The sequence below is a fragment of the Camelus dromedarius genome, chromosome 3 (assembly GCF_036321535.1).
Source record: "Camelus dromedarius isolate mCamDro1 chromosome 3, mCamDro1.pat, whole genome shotgun sequence".
Classification (NCBI taxonomy): Eukaryota; Metazoa; Chordata; class Mammalia; order Artiodactyla; family Camelidae; genus Camelus; species Camelus dromedarius.
In genome coordinates, this window is record NC_087438.1 from 98,013,225 (window position 1) to 98,032,205 (window position 18,981).

Sequence of the window (18,981 nt, forward strand, 5' to 3'; positions counted from 1 at the left end):
AAATACTTAGGAATACATCTCACCAAGGAATACATCTCACCAAGGAGATGAAAGATTTATACATGGAGAACTACAAAACGCTGATCAAGGAAATTAAAGATGACTTAAAGAAAGGGAAAGATATCCCATGCTCTTGGATTGGAAGAATCAATACTGTTAAAATGGCCATAGTGCCCAAGGCAATCTACAGATTTAATGTGATCCCTATCTAATTACCCAGGTCATTTTTCACAGAAGTAGAAGAAACAGTCCTAAAATTTATAATTTATATGTAATCACAAAAAAAACAGAATTGCCAAAGCAATACTGAAGAAAAAGAGCGAAGCTGGAGGAATAACCCTTCTAGGCTTCAGACTACAAAGCTACAGTAATCAAAACAGCGTGGTACTGGCATAAAAACAGACATATGGATCAACAGAACAGAATACAGAGCCCAGAAATAAACCCACAGACCTAAGGTCAATTAATCTTCAACAAAGAAGGCAAGAATATACAATAGAGAAAAGACAGTCTCTTCAGCAAGTGGTGTTGGGAAAACTGGAGAGCAGCATGTAAATCAATGAAGTTAGAACACTCCGACTGGGATTTCAAAATTGTAGAATAGATAAACAAGATTATACTATATAGCACAGAGAAAGATACACAAAATCTTATGGTATCTCACAGAGGAAAAAATGTGATAATAAATGTGTATATGTCCATGTATGACTGAAAAATTGTGAACACTAGAATTTGACACAACACTGTAAAATGATTATAAATCAATAAAAAATGTTTAAAAAAAAAAAAAAAACACTCCCTCACTCCATACATAAAAATAAACTCAAAATGGCCTAAAGACTTAAATATAAGACACGACACAATAAATCTTCTAGAAGAAAACATAGGCAAAACATTCTCTGACAAATCTTAACAATGTTCTTCTAGGGCAACCCACCCAGGCAATAGAAATAAGAGCAAAAATAAACAAATGGGACCTAATTAAACTTATAAGCTTTTGCACAGCAAAGGAAACCATAAGCAAAACAAAAAGGCAACCTACGGAATGGGAGAAAATACTTGCAAATGATGTGACTGACAAAGGCTTAACTTCTACCATATATAAACAGCTCATACAACTTAATAAGAAAACAAAAACACCAATCCAAAAATGGGCAGAAGACCTAAGCAAGCACTTCTTCAGTGAAGACATACAAACAGCCAATAGGCACATGAAAAAATGCTCAGTATCACCAATCATCAGAGAAATGCAAATCAAAACTACAATGAGGTATCACCTCACACCAGCCAGAACGGCCATCATTAAAAAGTCTACAAACGATCAATGCTGGAGAGGGTGTGGAGAACAGGGAACCCTCTGCTACTGGTGGGGGTGTAGATTGGTGCAACCACTATGGAGGACAGCATGGAGGTTCCTTAAAAAACTAAAAATAGACTAACCATGTGATCCAGCAATCCCACTCCTGGGCATGTACCTGGAGAAAAATATAATTGAAAAAGACAAATGCACCCCAATGTTGATAGCAGCACTATTTACAACAATCAAGACATGGAAACAACCCAAATGTCCATCAACAGTTGACTGGATAAAGAAGATGGGGGGGGTGTACATACATGCATAAATGTATGTATATATGTGTGCGTGTATGTATGTAGGTATGTAGGTATATATGTACACACGTACACATACAATGAAATACTACTCAGCCATAAAAAAGAATAAAATAATGTCATTTGCAGCAACATGGATGGACCTAGAGATTGTCATTCTATGTGAAGCCAGAAAGAGAAAGAAAAATACCATATGATATCACTCATACGTGGAAACTAAAAAAAAAAGAAAGGACACTATGAATTCATCTACAAAACAGTAACAGACTTGCAGACATAGTAAATAATCTTATGGTTACTAGGGAAAGTGGGTGGGAAGGGATAAATTTGGGAGTTTGAGATTTACAAATGTTAGCCACTATATATAAAAATAGATTTTAAAAAAAGTTCCTGCTGTATAGCACTGTGAACTATGTTCAATATCTTGTAATAACCTCTAATAAAAAAATATAAAAATGAATATATATATAAATATTTATATGCATGACTGGGACATTGTGCTGTACATCAGAAACTGACACACTGTAAATAATGGTACTTCAATAAAAAAAATAAAATAAAAGGCTAAAGCTCTACGCTGTTCTTAGAAACAATCAGTATATATGTAAACTAAAAAAAAAAATATGTGCAGTATATTGTATATATGTATTTACATGCAATATATTGTATACGTGTAAATCGTAACAATTCTACCTAATAATACTGAAAAATAAAAAATAAATAAATTTAAAAAAAGAAATCTGTTGCATTTCTTTACACTAACAATGAAACATCAGAAAGGAAAAAAAAAAATCCCTTTTAAAACCACATAAAAAAAAAAATACTTAGGAATAAACCTGACCAAGAAGGTAGAAAGATTTGTATCCTGAGAACTATACAACATTGATAAAGGTAACTTAAGATGATTCCAAAAATGGAAAACTATCCTGTGCTCTGATTGGAAGAATTAATATTGCTGAAGTATCCATACTACCTAAAGCAATTTATAGATTTAACTTTTTAAAAAAACAAAAAACATTACAGGGGGAATAATGTTGAGCTTTACAAAGGAATCAAACTTAACTTGTTATCAACCTAAAATAGACTCTTATAGATATGTTGTTGAATGTAAGCCTCATGGTAACCACAAAACCAAGACCTACAGTACATACACAAAATATAAAGAGAAAGGAATATAAACATACAACTAAAGAAAGTCACCAAACCACAAAGGAAGAGAGCAAGAGAAGCAAAAAACAGACAGAACTACAAAAACAGCCAATAACAACCAACAAAATGTGAATAAGTACATAACTATTAAGAATTACTTTAAATGTAAGTGGACTAAAATCTCTAAAAGACAGAGTGGCTGAATGGATTAAAAAACACACACAACCCATTTACATGCTGCCTAGAAGAGACTCCCTTTAGATGTAAGGAATACACAGACACAGAATTAGTGTTTTTGCTTTTTTCGGATATATACCCAAGAGTGGAACTGCTGGGTCATGTGTCTACCAAACATTTAATGAATTAATAGCAATCCTTCTAAAACTCTTCCAAAAAATGGAAGAGGAGGGAACTCATTCAAATTCATTTTATGAGGCCAGCATTACCCTGAAACCAAAACCAGACAACGATGCCACAACAAAATTACTGGCCAATATCCCTGATGAATATAGATGCAAAAACCCTCAACAAAATCAGCAAACCAAATACAACAATACATTAAAAGAATCATACACCATGATCAAGCGGGATGTATTCCAGGGATGCAAGGATGGTTCGACATCTGCAAATCAGTCAGTATGATACACCACATTAACAAAATAGAGAATAAAAATCATAAGATCATATCAACAGATGGAAAAAAGGAAGGACAAAATTCAACATCCATTTATGCTAAAAACTCTCAACAAAGCAGATGTAGAGGGAACGTACCTCAGCATAAGAGAGGCTGTATAGACAAGCCCACAGCTAACATCAGGAACAAGACAAAGATGCCCATTCTCACAACTTCTTTCAACATAACGTTAGAAGTCTCACTAGAACAATTAAGCAAGAAAAATAAATAAAAGGCATCCAAATTGGAAAGGAAGAAATGAAATTGTCATGACATGCAGATGACATACTACTATACAAGTATACCTCAGAGATATTGCAGGTGTGGTTCCAGGCCACTGCAATAAAGTGAACCTTGCAATAAAATGAGTCACATTAATTTTTTAGTGCACATAAAAGTTAATGTTTACACTATACTGTGGCCCATTAAAAGTGCAAGAGCATTGTGTCTTTTTTTAAAAAGTACATACCTAATGAAAAAATACTTAATTTTTTTAAAATGCTAACCATCACCTGAGACTTCACCAAGTCATAATCATTTTGCTAATGGAGGGTTTGAAATACTGTGAGAATTATCAAAATGGAACACAGATGTGAAGTGAGCAAATGCTGTTGGAAAATGGCACCAAAAGACTTACTCAATCCAGGGTTGTCACAAACTTTCAATTTGTAAATAATGTAATAAATGCAAAGTGCAATAAAGTGAAGAACTTATAAAACAAGATGTGCCAGTACAGAAAACCCTAAAGACTTCATCAAAAACTGTTAGAACTAATAAATTCGGTAAAGTTACAGGATACAAAATCAAACAAAAATCTGTTGCATTTCTAACATTAATAGTGAACTATTAGGAAGATAAATCAAGAAATAATCCCATTTATAGTTGCATGAAAAGAACAAAATAGGAAAAATTTAACCAGAGGTGAAAGACCTATATGTTGAAAACTCTAAGACATTAACAAAAGAAATTGAAGAAGACACAAATAAACGGAAAGATATTTCGTGTTCATGGACTGGAAGAATACTGTTAAGTGTCCATACCTCCCAAAGCAATCTTCAGATTCAGTGCAATTTCTAACAAAGTTCCATTAGCAATTTTCAGAAATAGAATATGCCGTCCTAAAATTTGTATAGGACCATAAGAGACCTCAAATAACCAAAGTAATCTTGAGCAGGAACAAAGCTGGAGGCATCCTGCTCCCTGACTTCAAACTATATTACAAAACTATAGTAATTAAAACAGTATGGTATTTGGCATAAAACCGACACAGATCAATGGAACAGAATACAGAGTCCAGAAATAAACCCATGCATATGTTGTCAATTGATGTACAACAAGGGAACCAAGAATATACAATGGGAAAAGACAGTCTCTGCAATAAACAGTGCTGGGTAAACTGGACAGCCACATGCAAAGGAATAAAATTGTACCAATGTCATACATTATACACAAAAATTAATCCAAAATGGAATAAAGACTCAAACAGAAGACCTGAAATCATAAAATTCCTAGAAGAAAACAGGCAGTAAGCTCTTTGACACTGGTCTTGGTAATGATTTTCTAAATTTGACACCAATAACAAAGGCAAAAAAAGTAAAAGTAAACAAGTGGGACTACATCAAACTAAAAAGCTTCTGCACAGCAAAGGAAATCATCGATAAAATGAAAAGACAACCTATGAAAGGGAGAAAATATATGCAAATCATATATCTGATAAGAGGTTAATATCCAAAATATGTTTAAAAAAAAAAAACCATACAACTCAATAGCAAAAAAAATAAACAATCAGATTAAAAACTGGGCAGAGAATCTGAATAGACATTTTTCCAAAGACATACAGACGACCAACAGATACTTGAAAAGGTGCTCAACAACAGTAATTATCAGAGAAGTGCAAGTCAAAACCACAATAAGACATCACCCACATCTATTAGAACGGCTCTTATCAAAAAGACAAGAAATAACAAGCGTAGGTGAAGATGTGGAGAAAAGGGAACTCTTGTGCATTGTTGGTGGGAATTCAAACTGGTGCAGCAACTATGGAAAACAGTATGAAGGTTCCTCAAAAAATTAAAAGCAGAACTACCATATGATCCAGCAATTCCACTTCTAGGTATTTATCTGAAGAAAATGTCACAATAACTCAAAAGATATATGCACCACCATGTTCACTGCAGCATTATTTACAATAGCCAAGACATGGTAGCAACCTAAGTGTCCCTCAATGGATGGATGAACATAAAAAACAAGACACACACACACACACACACACACACACACACACATACATAATGGATTATTATTCAGCACTAAAGAAAGAAAGAGGGAAATCTTGCCATTAGTAACAGCATGGAGAGACCCTGAGGGCTTTATGCTAACTGAAATAACTCAGACAGAGAAAGGCAAACCATGTATGATCTTGATTATAAGTACAATCTAAAAGAAAAAACACTAAACTCATAAATAAAGGAACAAACTGATGGTTGCCAGAGGTGGGGAGTGGGTGAAATGGGTAAAGGTGATCACAAGGTGCAAATGTCCAGTTATAAAATAAATAACTTATGGGAATGCAATGTACAGCATGATGACTGTAGTTAATAATACTGCATTGTATATTTAAATGCTGCTAACAGAGTAAATCTTAATTGTCACCAGAAGAAAAAAAAGTTCATGTGTGACAATGGATCTTAACTAGACTTATTGTGGTAATCACTTCACAATATATACAAATATCAAATCATTATGTTGTACGTCTCAAACTAATACAATGTCATATGTCAATTACATCTCAGTTTAAAAATAAATCAAACACCAACTTGGGTATTTACCAAATATATATGTATACCACCAGACACATAAACAGAAAAATGTGACCATAACCAGGAGAAAATTCAGTCAAAAGAAACAGATTCAGAGAGCAATAAAGCAATTAGCAGATAAAAGCTTCAAAAAGTAACAAAAATATGATTAAGATTTAAACAAAAAGACATGAACTTAACAAGCAGAGTAATTAAAGATACAAAAAAGAATATCACCTCACACCAGCCAAAATAAAGTCCACAAACAATAAAAGCTGGAGAGAGTGTGGAGAAAAGGTAACCCTCCTACACTGCTGGTAAGAATGCCATTTGTTGCAACCACTATAGAAAACAGTACGGAGATTCCTTTAAAAGTAAAAACAGACTTACCATATGATCCAGCAATCCCACTCCTGGGCATATATCCTAAGCTCTAATTCGAAAAGATACATTCACCCCAATGTTCATAGCAGCACTGTTTACAATAGTAAAGACACGGAAGCAACCTAAATGTCCATTAACAGATGTCTGCATAAAAAGGTTGTGAGTGTGGGGATGTGGGTGAGGGGGTGTTGGTGGGTGTGTGTGGGTGTGTGTGGGTGGGTGAAATACTACTTGGCCATGAAAAAGAATAAAATAATGCCATTTACAGCAACATAGATGGATCTGGAGATTGTCATACTAAGTGAAGTAAGCCAGAAAGAGAAAGAAAAATACCGTATGATATCACATAAATGTGGAATCTAAAAAAATGACAAAGATGAACTTATTTACAAAACAGAAACAGACTCACAGACATAGAAACTTATGGTTACCAGGGAGGAAAGGGGTGGAAAGGGATAAATTGGGACTTTGAGAATTGCAGATACTATTATATATAAAATAGATAAACAACAAGTTTCTAGTGCATAGCACAGGGAATTATATTCAATATCTTATAGAAATCTATAATGAAAAAGAATATGAAAAGGAATATATGTATGTACATGTATGACTGAAACATTATGCTGTACACCAGAGACTGACCCAAAATTGTAAACTGACTATACTTTAATAAAAAAAAACTGCCAATCACTATTATTGTATACTTGTAACTAATATTGTACATCAACTATATTTCAATTTTAAAAAAGATAAAAAAGAGGTAAGTGCTATTTCTGGTGATAAAAAGCATAATATTTAAAGTTAAAAAAATTCACTGGATAGGCTTTATAGCAAATTAGACACTGTAGAAGAAAACATCAATAAACTCAAAGATATAGCAACAGAACTACCAAAATGAAGCACTGTGAGAAAAAAAAAAACAGAAAACAAAAGAAATGAGCTATCAAGCCATGAAAATACATGGAGAAAATTTAAATACATTATTACTAAGTTAAAGAAGCCAGTAATGAGAAGGCTCTACTTTGTATGATTCCAACTATATGACATTCTGGAAAAGGCAGAACTATAGAGGTAGTATAAGATCAAGGGTTTGGGGAGGGAAAGAAGGATGAATAGGTGGAGTACAGAGGATTTGGGAGACAGTGAAACTATTCTGTATGATACTGTAATGGCAGATACAAGACATTACATATTTGTCAAAACCTATATAACTGTATAAAATAGTGAACCCTAATGTAAAATTGTGGACCTTAGTTAATCACAATGTATCAATAATCCTTCAATTGTAACAAATATGCTCATAAGTGCAAGATATATAAAGAGGAAACTTTGGGTGGGGATATGAGAGCTCTCTGTACTTTCTGCTCAGTTTTTTTATAAACCTAAAACTTATGCTCTAAAAATAAACAGTAATTAAAACAAATAAAGAAACAGGTTGGGGACATGTTAAAAGGATACAAGAGACAACCTGAAAGGACCAATACCAAAGAGGAACTATCTGAGCAACAAAATAAGGTAGTACTAAACTGTAACACAGAAATATGGCACCTAGACCTGCCATACCTCAGGCAAAAGAAATCTACAGAACACAGTATACTCAAATCTAACTCTGAGAGATGCTGCTGCATCCTAGTACTACTTCACCCATGTTCCCCTCATCAACTACTATACTCATAAACCCTTTCTGCCTTTTCTAACAGCCACACTGCAAACATTATGCAGGCTCTGCGCTAAGCTATTTCTACCCAAAGTCCCTTCAAGAATTCATTTACTTTCAAGGCTTCAACTTGGCTAATAACTACCAAAATAATATCAACCCCCTATCCCCTGCACTATCTTCTAATGGTCATTTCTACTTGTATGTTCCACATCTCCTCAAATTCAACATGTCCCAAATTAAACTCATTTTATCTACCCATAACAACACTACATACAATCAGTTTCCCCATCTCAATTTCAGTCTCTATCAATAACATCACTTGCCCACTTACCCGAGTCACTAACCTGCAGCACTCCTCTGTGTCCCCATACTCCCAATTTATCACTAAGACTCATCACTTTCTTTCATACTGACACTCTTCCTCTCCCCATCTCACTTCTGCTACCTTAATTTATGCCCTTATTACTATACTCCCTGAACTACTTCAATAGCTTCCTTACCTGTACTCCCTGATTAAACTCTCCCTAATTCACCCTAAATATGTTATCAGCAATTTTATGTAGCTAGCCCTCAAGTGTTAATCACTGTAATTGTTGATGATTTCAGCAGATACTTTTGGTTGGCTACAAAATATCTGTTCCTCTTTGTTAGTAGAGCCCTAATTTTGTTTGAGTTGCCTCCACTGTCTAGTAACTCAGGGAAGTGAATTCTGTTGTAAATCTTGACTAGTCTTATCCAATCGTGGCAGTTCCAACATCCAAGATTTAAGCCAAGCATATAGCTCAGTTCTTATCATGAAAATACGAGAGGTGGTCCTTTTGAAGACTTCTGGGAAAGACTTCTCTGCTTCAACAAAAGTGACACAGAAAACATGATACTTTCTAACTCTGGATGCTGTCATGTCTGAATGAAACCCTTGGAACTTCAGCAGCCAACCTGAGGATGAAATTGGCAAGCACAAGGAGAAGGGCAGAAGCAAGAGTACTTAAATAACTGGAACGGAAGCCCAATATACAGTCCATGAGGAGGCTTGATATACACAACATGGATAAATCTCAGAAGCATTACACGTAATGAAAGAAGCCACACAAAGGAATACACTATAATGATTCTATATATTTTTTCCATATAAAGTTTTAAAATAGGCAAAACTAATCTACAGTGATAGAAATCAAATTATCAGTTGCCTAGAGCAGGAGTTAGGGGAGTACAAGACTGACTTGGAGGAAGCAGCAAGGAACATTTTAGGGTGATAAAAATGTTCTGTATCATGAGTGAACTGGTGGTGACGTTTGTCAAAATTCATCCAACTCTACTCTTAAAATGAATGCATTTTACTATATAATTTATAGCTCAATAAAGTTGATTTAAGAAAGACAGATAATTAGTATTACAGTATGCCAGATGGTTGTTGAGTACTAGGAGAAAAATAAAGCCAAAAAAGAGAGAGAGTAAAAGAGGCAAGTAAGTGGGAGGTGGAAGCATGTATATACTAGTTTTAAATAAGGTGGTCGTGAAAGTCTTCAATGTCTTTTTAGTAAAGACCTGAAGGAAGAGAAGGTATAAGCCATACAGACATCTTTAAGAAGGCAGCTTCATTCAGAAAGACCAGCAAATACAGAAGCCCTTCTCTTTTTCACTGATAAAATGTGAAATTCATCTGAAGGTTCTGACTAGATCACATGTTGACATGTTTTAAAAGGATCACTCTGGCTGCTCAGTTGAGAACAGCTACAAAGTGGTAAGGATGGAGGTAGGAAACCCAGATAGAGGGCAAATAAAATAATCCAATGGTAAAACTAGAGTGGTGGTAAGTAAAAATGTTCAGATTCTGGACAAAATTTAAAGACTGTGCTTTCTAATGGACTGAGTAAGACTGAAAGAGAGGAATCAAGGATGACTCCAAGATTTGAAAGAACTGGAAGGACAAAAAAGCTATTTGCTAAAATGAAAAAGACTGAGGAAAGAACCGGTTTATCTGTAAATAATGAGAATTTTATTTTGGTCAAGTTAGTTTTGAGATGTCTATTAGATCATCAAAAGGAGATGTGAAGTAGGCAGGTGAATATACACAAGTTTGGAATCAGGAAAGAGTTCCAAGATAAGATTTCTGGGAGTTGTCAGTATATAAAAAAGCATTTAAAGAGATAAGCCTGGATGAGATCATTAAGAAACTGAGTATAAACAAGAAAAGAGAAAAAAATCTGAAGGTTAAGCTGAGCCCAAGGTCAATCTAACATTTGGAAATGGGAAAGAAAAAGAAACAGTATAGGAGACTGCGAAGGAATGGTCACTAAAAGAGGAGGAAAACCAAGAAGTGGTTTGGAAGCCAAGGGAAGAAAGTGCATCAAGAAGGAAAGAAAGATGACCTGGACTAAACCCTTCTGATAAGTAAGACAATGACTGGGAATTCACTGGAATTATTTAAAAATCATGGTTTCTTCAGGAACCCAATCCTATGTAAACATTCTTTGTTCTAGATGAATAACTCACACACTGCTAGGTTCAATCTGTACCAATTAAAAATCACTGTGTATTTTTAAATCAAACTACTACTCCTGAAATAGAAACAGCAGTATGTTAATCTATTTTAAACATGACACTTATTTTTGGTCACTATTTGGTATTCTAACTATTCTGGTAAATAATCACCTCTGATGTTTACCACTTTTACTCTAGCCTCATCAAACCCCAAACATTTCCACACATAAGCATCAAGCTATCCCACAACTTTTTCCAAGACGTGATCTTTATCTTACTAGTAAATTAAAATATAACACTGGATAAACTATAACCACTGGATATTTAAAAAAAAATTACTAGCCAATGAGTACTGAAGGACACAAACAGAAGACTCCTGGCACAAAAGCAGAAAGACACAAAGAAATAGAAATATATTTTGGCACAAGTGCAAAAGACTCAGACATACATAGCCAGGATGCATATTATGGTGCAAATCTTTTTACCCTGAGCTAAACAATGTAAAAGGCCTGGCTTAGGCCAGTCATGCTCTTATCTATTTAAAGATACATTTTTCAATAATGCACTCCTGCTGCTCTGCAAATTTTGATATAAGAACATTTTAAGTCTTCTTCAAAGCCAAAGTGATAGTGTCTTCCAAGTAATCTGGTCAGTTTCATGGTAATTGATCTTCCTTAGAACTAAAGTTGGTAATAAAGAGTTTCTGGCCAGGACAATAACATTCTCCCAGACATGTCCACTCAAACCTAAATTCTAAAAATAAAGTAGGCAAACATTCTTCACAAATTCACAGGCACTAATGGTGAATGCGACACATTATAATCCTAATTATTCCATGTGGGCAAAGGATATTTGCAATTCATATCAATTCCTGATACAAGTAATAAGAAAGAAAAGAATACCAATTAAGTCATTACCAAGTGTGTGTTCACATATATGGACTAACTCTTACCTTCCAGGTCAATATTTTTTCTGGGTTCCTTTTTGGATGTTTCATTAAGCAGATTATGTTCCTTGTCATGAACATTTCAGTCCTCTCTCAAACAGATTAGATAGGAAGTTGTTCCTAAATTTGCCACTATGAGATAAGTGGCAACTAAAATCAGAAAATTCTTGGTACAGTTTAAAATTGATTTCCACTTCAGAAAAATTCAGATAGAGTTAAGCCAGTTAACAGCATCCAAATCCCCAAAGACAAAGCAACAAAGTTCAAGATTACTGCTACCTTCATTTTTATTTACATAGAAACAACAAGGTAATGGTATTTTCCACCCTTCCTTCCTTTAACTACATTAATTCTTGCTTATCACCCACTGGAATACACCGTAGTATCCTCTTATGTTGTTAAACAATTGTTACTTTCAAGCAACAAAAGTAGATTTTAAAAAAAAGTCAGGCCTTTTGATGTCAGGAAATGCAAAGTCCTCCAAATAATGGTAGCGAAAGGAGTCAATTACATTTATGTTTTCTGAACAAGTTCTAGCCTAACCTATTCTAGCCTAAACTAAGCAACGCCACAAGGACACATTATATAAAAATTTTATTTTAGCATGTTTGTACATCCCAAGATAAGTACAACAGAATTCTTTTTCCTTTCTTACAATAGACTTCTATTTAGCACAATATTTTAAAAATTAATTTTCTGGGTTTCAGTGAGATTGTCTAGATTCTGGAAGACATGGGAGGGGAAGAAGGGAAAGAATTATTAAAAGTCCTCTTCTGCAGAAGAAACACAGCTATGTAATTCCTACGCAAATGTTTGTTAACTTCCCCTGGCATAAAAACAGTGATGTCATTCTACACAGCAGTCAGCAGAGTTATAATGAACACCAAGTTTTTGAATCACTGACAGCTTAAGAAAATTAAAAATATTACTCAAAAATCTCCTCTCCCTAGAGTACTACATCTGTGGAAGAGGAGACTATGCCCAGCTGGGGTTATATACATACTCAACATCAACAAAACTGAAGTCATTTTTCCCTGCACAACAGGAAAAGTTGTTTTTTTCCCCTTAGAACTCTGAGCAATGAAAGCCATGACTTTATATGGCTCTGTATAAAAACATAAGAAGGGTGGGTCATATTCTACTAATAAAAGCAGCTCAACATAAGAACTCCTCTTCCTTTAAAATAAAATCTAAAATAAAAAATTCCTTATCTTTGAAAATTATTATACCTTTGCTTCATTTTGTCTACTCCAAAATACAGAATAATATCTTTAAAAAGAGAATAAAAGGAGCTTATAAATTTGAATTTGCTATGTGGCTCTCACATCAAAAATCATCTGCACTTTTTTTCCTACTACAGTAAGCATTGAATAAAATATTCAAACTCAGTTCCAATGAGAATAATATAAACTATTTTTACTATAATATTAGTATCAATAATATTTACTACACTAAGATTTGTGGTTGATTTCCTAATCTCTTAGGAATAAAATATCTTCAGCTTTAAAATTACTTCAAATTGACTGAAATACCAACTCTACAGCAACATGAAATTGTAAAGCAACTGCAAAACTTGAGGTAGCATGACTATATCCCTTTCAATTAATATTTAACATAACTAAACTTAGAGAAACTGCAAAGTTTCATCGTGGCTTTTCTAAATGTCACAACTCAAAATACAAATCAACATTCAAAGTAACAATTAAAATCACAAAACCAACATAACCTTTTAAACAAAAGGTAGTTCAACCAAACTATCACAAAGAGTTCAGATTTCTACATTTTAATTAGTTGAAAAATTACTCAATTATTTAGACTTTTTAAAATTTGTGTTACCTATCAGGAATGCATCTACTGTTTTCATTTTCTACCTGCGCCACATTGATCTTAAGTTTCACACTTCTGCATCTTTCAACCATTAGAGATCAACCATCAAATTACTTCAACAAGTAGAAATAGCAACACCGCTCCCAAACAACAATTTCTGCATTGCTAGACACTTATCTAGTTGGTAGATTTATACCATTGTTCATTCTTAGTTCCTTAAATGTAAAAAATATCCACAGAATGGTGGCATACCTCTAAATTAGTTTAAATATGGTACAAAGTTATTTTTAGTTAGGTTCAAGTTTTTAAAAGGCACTAATCATTCTTCTCAAAGGCTAATCTACTCAAGTTCCTCCCCTATTAAAAAAATTAAAAGCTTAATTTATCTCTTTTGAAAAGAAGAGATGTTATTTATGTAATGCTCAAGCACAAGGATATTAGAATAATGGACCTAACATCAAATCAGGGTCTGGATCATACCTTTTGCTAATAAAAATAAATTTGACATTTATTCTAATGATGGTCCTTTCAAACACTAGCAAGATTAATTGTCATTTGTGTGCACTTTCAAAGCAATTCTAATTTTTAAAAAATACTCAGCTTTTACTATGCAAAATAAAAAGGAAGAAAACTCCCATAAATTATAAACTGGTTCTTATTCATGAAAAAAAAAAATACAAGAAACATTCATGTAATATTTATCTGTCTATTCTCTCCTTGCATGCTAGAAAGATGCAAAGACAAACACTTCCAACTATTCAGACAGATCATTCCACGGTTGTAACTTTCATCATAGTTCTCAAAGCAGTACGGTGAGGTCAGCTCACAAATAGCTTAAGTAGCAAAACTAGAAATTGGTGGTAGTAGTATCAGGCTACATAACAACCTCTCCAAAGAATATGAAGTAAGAGAACTAAAATGTGCTGGCAAGATGCCAAGAGACTGGATGGACTATAGCTTTGAGCAACAATGAATATGCAGAGCTTATAGTATATAGCAATTCATCATCCATTACCCTGTAGTTTGATTTTCCTTGTTCTAAACCAGAAATAACCATATATAAGAAGTATGTAACACTACCAATTTTCTCCATACTTATGACTAGAAAGGCATCTGGGTTTGCAATGACTTGGTAAACTGAATGCATACCCTAAAAAGAAAAATCTGACTGCTACCCTGTGTGATGAAGAAAATAAAATAGATACAATTATATTGATATTAGTCTACATAGAATAGACTTTATTCTCCAAAGATTATATCAGTGTAATTCTAAAGGCTTGGGTTTTTCTATATTGTCAATTCTGATTATCTCTGCAACTGGCTGGCATCTAGAATTAAGTCAACCTTCTCAGTAGAGAAGATTAATAAAGAATTAATCCTGTCAGATCAAAGGACATATCTTTGGTCAGAAACAATTCTTTTGACCTTAGTCAAAATATATGTTCCTTTTATAATTTCATCTTTATTGAGTCATAAGTTAAAGCAGCAAAATACACTCCAATTCTTAAGTCTCTGACACTTTCTACACATTTTCTAAAGAACCAAAAGAATGCAGTTATTTTAGGGAAGAGAATCATATTTAATTCAAATCAACACACATTTAACACCTATTTTGTGCCAGACATTATGCTGAGAACTGAGGAAACAAAAGATAAATATGTACATGGTCTCACAGAGCTGACAATCTAGTTAGGGAGGCTGGACAATTTCAAACTCAATCAACTTTTGCTCCCCCGCCTGATCCTTAACCCCCACCCATGTGCTCTACTAGCTATAGGAACAAAAGCCCTGCTATCACCCAGAAAAGTGTGAATAAGTCTGCCAGAGAAAATGTAAAAGTCTTCAGAGAAGATGAGCTGTGTCTTGAAGGATGCGAATTTCATAAGGGAAAGTGGGATGCTGCAGGCCAAGACGGACAAAATGAGCGAAATCAAGAAAGCACAGGGGGAGGATATAGCTCAGTGGTAGAGTGCATGCTGAGCATGCACGAGGTCCTGGGTTCAATCCCAGGAAGGAAGGAAAAAAGCATGGCATGTGTGAGGAAGCCCACTGTGGCAAGGGTAGGGATAACAATTTGGGGTACATGTGCTACTACTCTTCTACTCTCACTCCAAAACAGACTTCTCTAATCAAATTAAAGCATGTTTAAGCCTGCATGAGACTCAAACTCCTTCTCAATCAATGGAAGGAGGTAAGTCCATGAGATGAAATTTATATGCTATTCTGAGTCTGGGAAAAGAAACTAGCGGAATTCAAGGCTAGAAGGATAAATTAAGGTCAGATTATGAATAATCATGAAGGTTAGGTTAACAAGTTTAGATTCTACCCCATGAGCAAAGAGGATGAACAAGGATTTTACGAAGAATAATGACATGATCAATTCTGGCAGATGTGTGAAGAAAACATCTGGACGAACAGAATAAAGGCAGAAAGAACAGTTAAGAAAGCTATTGCCATACTCCACGCAAGACACAACGAGGCCTGAATTTCAATGATGACAGAAATCTACTGCAGGTTATAAAACAAAAAAGTAGTGGTTTGAATTTCATTAATTGTTGGTTTTAAAACAACAGTTTGAGAAAAATTAGTATTCTAATTAGAATTCCCAAATAATACTCAAAAAGGAAAAGAAAAGACAAATTAAGGTAAAGACTAGCGTTAAAGAAGTGAATCACGATACGCAAGATTACTCAAGACTATAAATTCAGAAATAGATATTTCAGGTTTAGCATCAAGAAAGAGAACATCCTCATGACTAGACTAATACTCAGCAAGTCTTTTCTTCCTGAGGGCACTAATATGCTAGCCAAACAACAAACACTATTTACCTTACATGCCCCTTCAAATGCAGGGTCAAATTCACACTGCCAGAGAGGCACAGAAAGCAAAGGTCAAAGGTTAAATTTAAAACCAAAGTTTGAAACCACATAGGTATTCCATTTTATCTAAACATTTAAAACAACACATTTCTTTTTAGAAACAAAATTGATATGAAATAAATCTTCCAGAAACACTACTGTTCTACCATTAACCAATTCAAATACTAGCCTCTCAACTCTAAAATTCTTTGTGTGGAATATGTAGCACTTTAGGCAGTATGCAAAGAAAAGCAACTTTCCTATCATTTCTGCAGAATGTTTAATAAGTGAAATTATTCTAATTAAAAATTAAAACTTCACTGTAGATCGAAAGGCCAAAGACAGTCAGTTTTCCTATTTTGGAAAAAGAGATTCTTTAGCTGTTGCAAACAAAGGCATGTAATGATGTGAAATCCAAGAGCAACATATTGACAAGCATGACAGAAAAGCTAGCATTACTGTTTTAAAACTAAAGGATATTCACATTAAGGATAAATTATCCTATAGTGAATGCCAACAATATACTTCATACTACATAGACACACATTCAAGGATTCTACATTGTTATCTTCCCAACTCTTTTCTGTCCTAGTAACAAACTCTCAAATTGAGATTCTTTTCCTTTTAAAACAAGCTAAGATGAAAAATACAAACTCCAGAGATAAAAGTTATTTGTGGTATACTGTTTATTCTGAGGAAGCAAATCAGATGAACAGTTTATTATAATCTATCTCTTTTCCAGAAAGATATAGATTAGCTAGTCATGAGCAGGGTCTATTTCTCATGATGTCATTCCAAAGTCATTACTAAATGTTACACATGTTATGCTTCCTTCAAATCAATCACAAAACAAGTCATCCTAAGACTGAGGTCAAATTCCTTTCCAACTAAAAGATCTCCAAACTTAAGTAATGGTCCACTTACTAAGTAATATTCAAAGACCAAATTCCAGAAAACCCCTCCTCCTGTACTTCCCCACTTAAAGAAAAAAAAAATCAGTCTCCTTTTAGCTCACTGTAATGGAATGTGACCTGTAGTTAAGGGCTTTTCCATTCGTATTTACTACTTAGAGAACATGAAGCAGATCTATTCTCATAAGGGTAATAAAGTTTTTAAAAGAAAATAAGTGAAATGTAGGCAGTTAATCACATAACAATAATTAGAATAAACAAAAGGTAAATTGGTTTACTAGATTTCTCATGTACAACAGAATGTGCACTTAAACTGAATCTTTATTTTTATTTTACAACACTGGTCAGACATCTAAAAGATTTATGATTTGTATGGCTACTAAAAATTAGATAGGGAAGGGGAGGCTAAAATTACAAGCTACTTAAATAAATCTTCATACCTAAAACTATGTGTGTATACTATAAACACCTTTTCATAACAAATCATATTTTTACCATTGAAGTTACACACTTACATACCTAATTGTAGAAAGAACAGGGAAATAAATATTTAAGATAAGTACTTCAAAGTTTAACATTAAACACATCTATGTGAAGTTCAGTTTCTCTTAAAAAAAAAAGATATTTGACCAGATGATCTTTAAAGCTACTATGATACTTTAACCCAAGTTTTAAAGTGAACAAATTCTATTATTTAATTCAGACAAACCTCTTTCGAGATAACCCCCTTAAAGATATATTTTACTTACATTCTTCCCACACCTTCATACATGTTAGTCTCATCTACCAAAGTCATAATCTCTGTATCTGTAAGATGTGCGTGCTTTTTCGTTCTGTTTAGCTGTTCAATCTGTATGTCTGCAAGCTTCACCTTTTGCTGAGTGTCAATAACTTTGGCTTGAAGTTCTGTGAAGGCCTAATAAAAAAACAAGTTCTTGATTTAGTAGATGAAACATTTTAGTCAAATCTACATATATTAAAATAAAGCATGCAAACCAGAGACAAAGCTGTAAAAGGTACCACAGCAAACATTAATAAAAGTCAACATAATTGTAAACTATCAAGCCACTATGCTAAATACATTTGACCCTTGAACAATTCGAGGATTGGGGTACTGACCCTCCATGCAGTTGAAAATCCAAGTATAATTTATAGTTGGCCTTCATATAGCAGTTCCTCTGTATCCTCGGTTCTACATATGTGCATTCAACCAACCACACAATGTGTAGTACTCCAGTATTTATTGTTTTTTAAAATCTGCACATAAATGGATCCATGCAGTTCAAATCTGTATTGTTCAAGGATCAACTGTACTGAATTTACCTAGTCCTCAGAAGACGGAATCTACTTGAAGAAGCAGAACAAAGGCAATTTAAATAACCGTATCATGTAGCAGGAATCCAAGGAGTAATAAAAGCACTAATTACAATAGTTAGAGGATGAAACCCAGAAATCCAAAGCAAGAACCATGAATGTTACAATTCACTACACTTGTATTACACAATTAGGTTTCAAAGTACTCTCCTATATTTGTTTGAAATATTAACATGTGAATATTAATATGAGAACACTGACATAATAATAAATATCTCATTTACTCTTTTCATTAATCTTGAGTTAGGGATGGTGGTTTCATCACTATAGTTTACAAATTAGGTAACTAAATATGTTAAAGAGATATAA

General features: G+C 33.9%; 1 protein-coding gene across 1 annotated transcript in view; it reads right to left on the reverse strand.

Moving 5' to 3' along the window:
* PFDN1 (prefoldin subunit 1) overlaps window positions 1-18,981 on the reverse strand; it is a 59,428-nt gene that overhangs the window by 38,467 nt on the left and 1,980 nt on the right. The window contains exon 2 of the mRNA XM_010990778.3: window positions 18,048-18,214. Coding sequence (XP_010989080.1) covers window positions 18,048-18,214 — 167 coding nt within the window. The remainder of the gene's footprint in view (window positions 1-18,047; window positions 18,215-18,981) is intronic.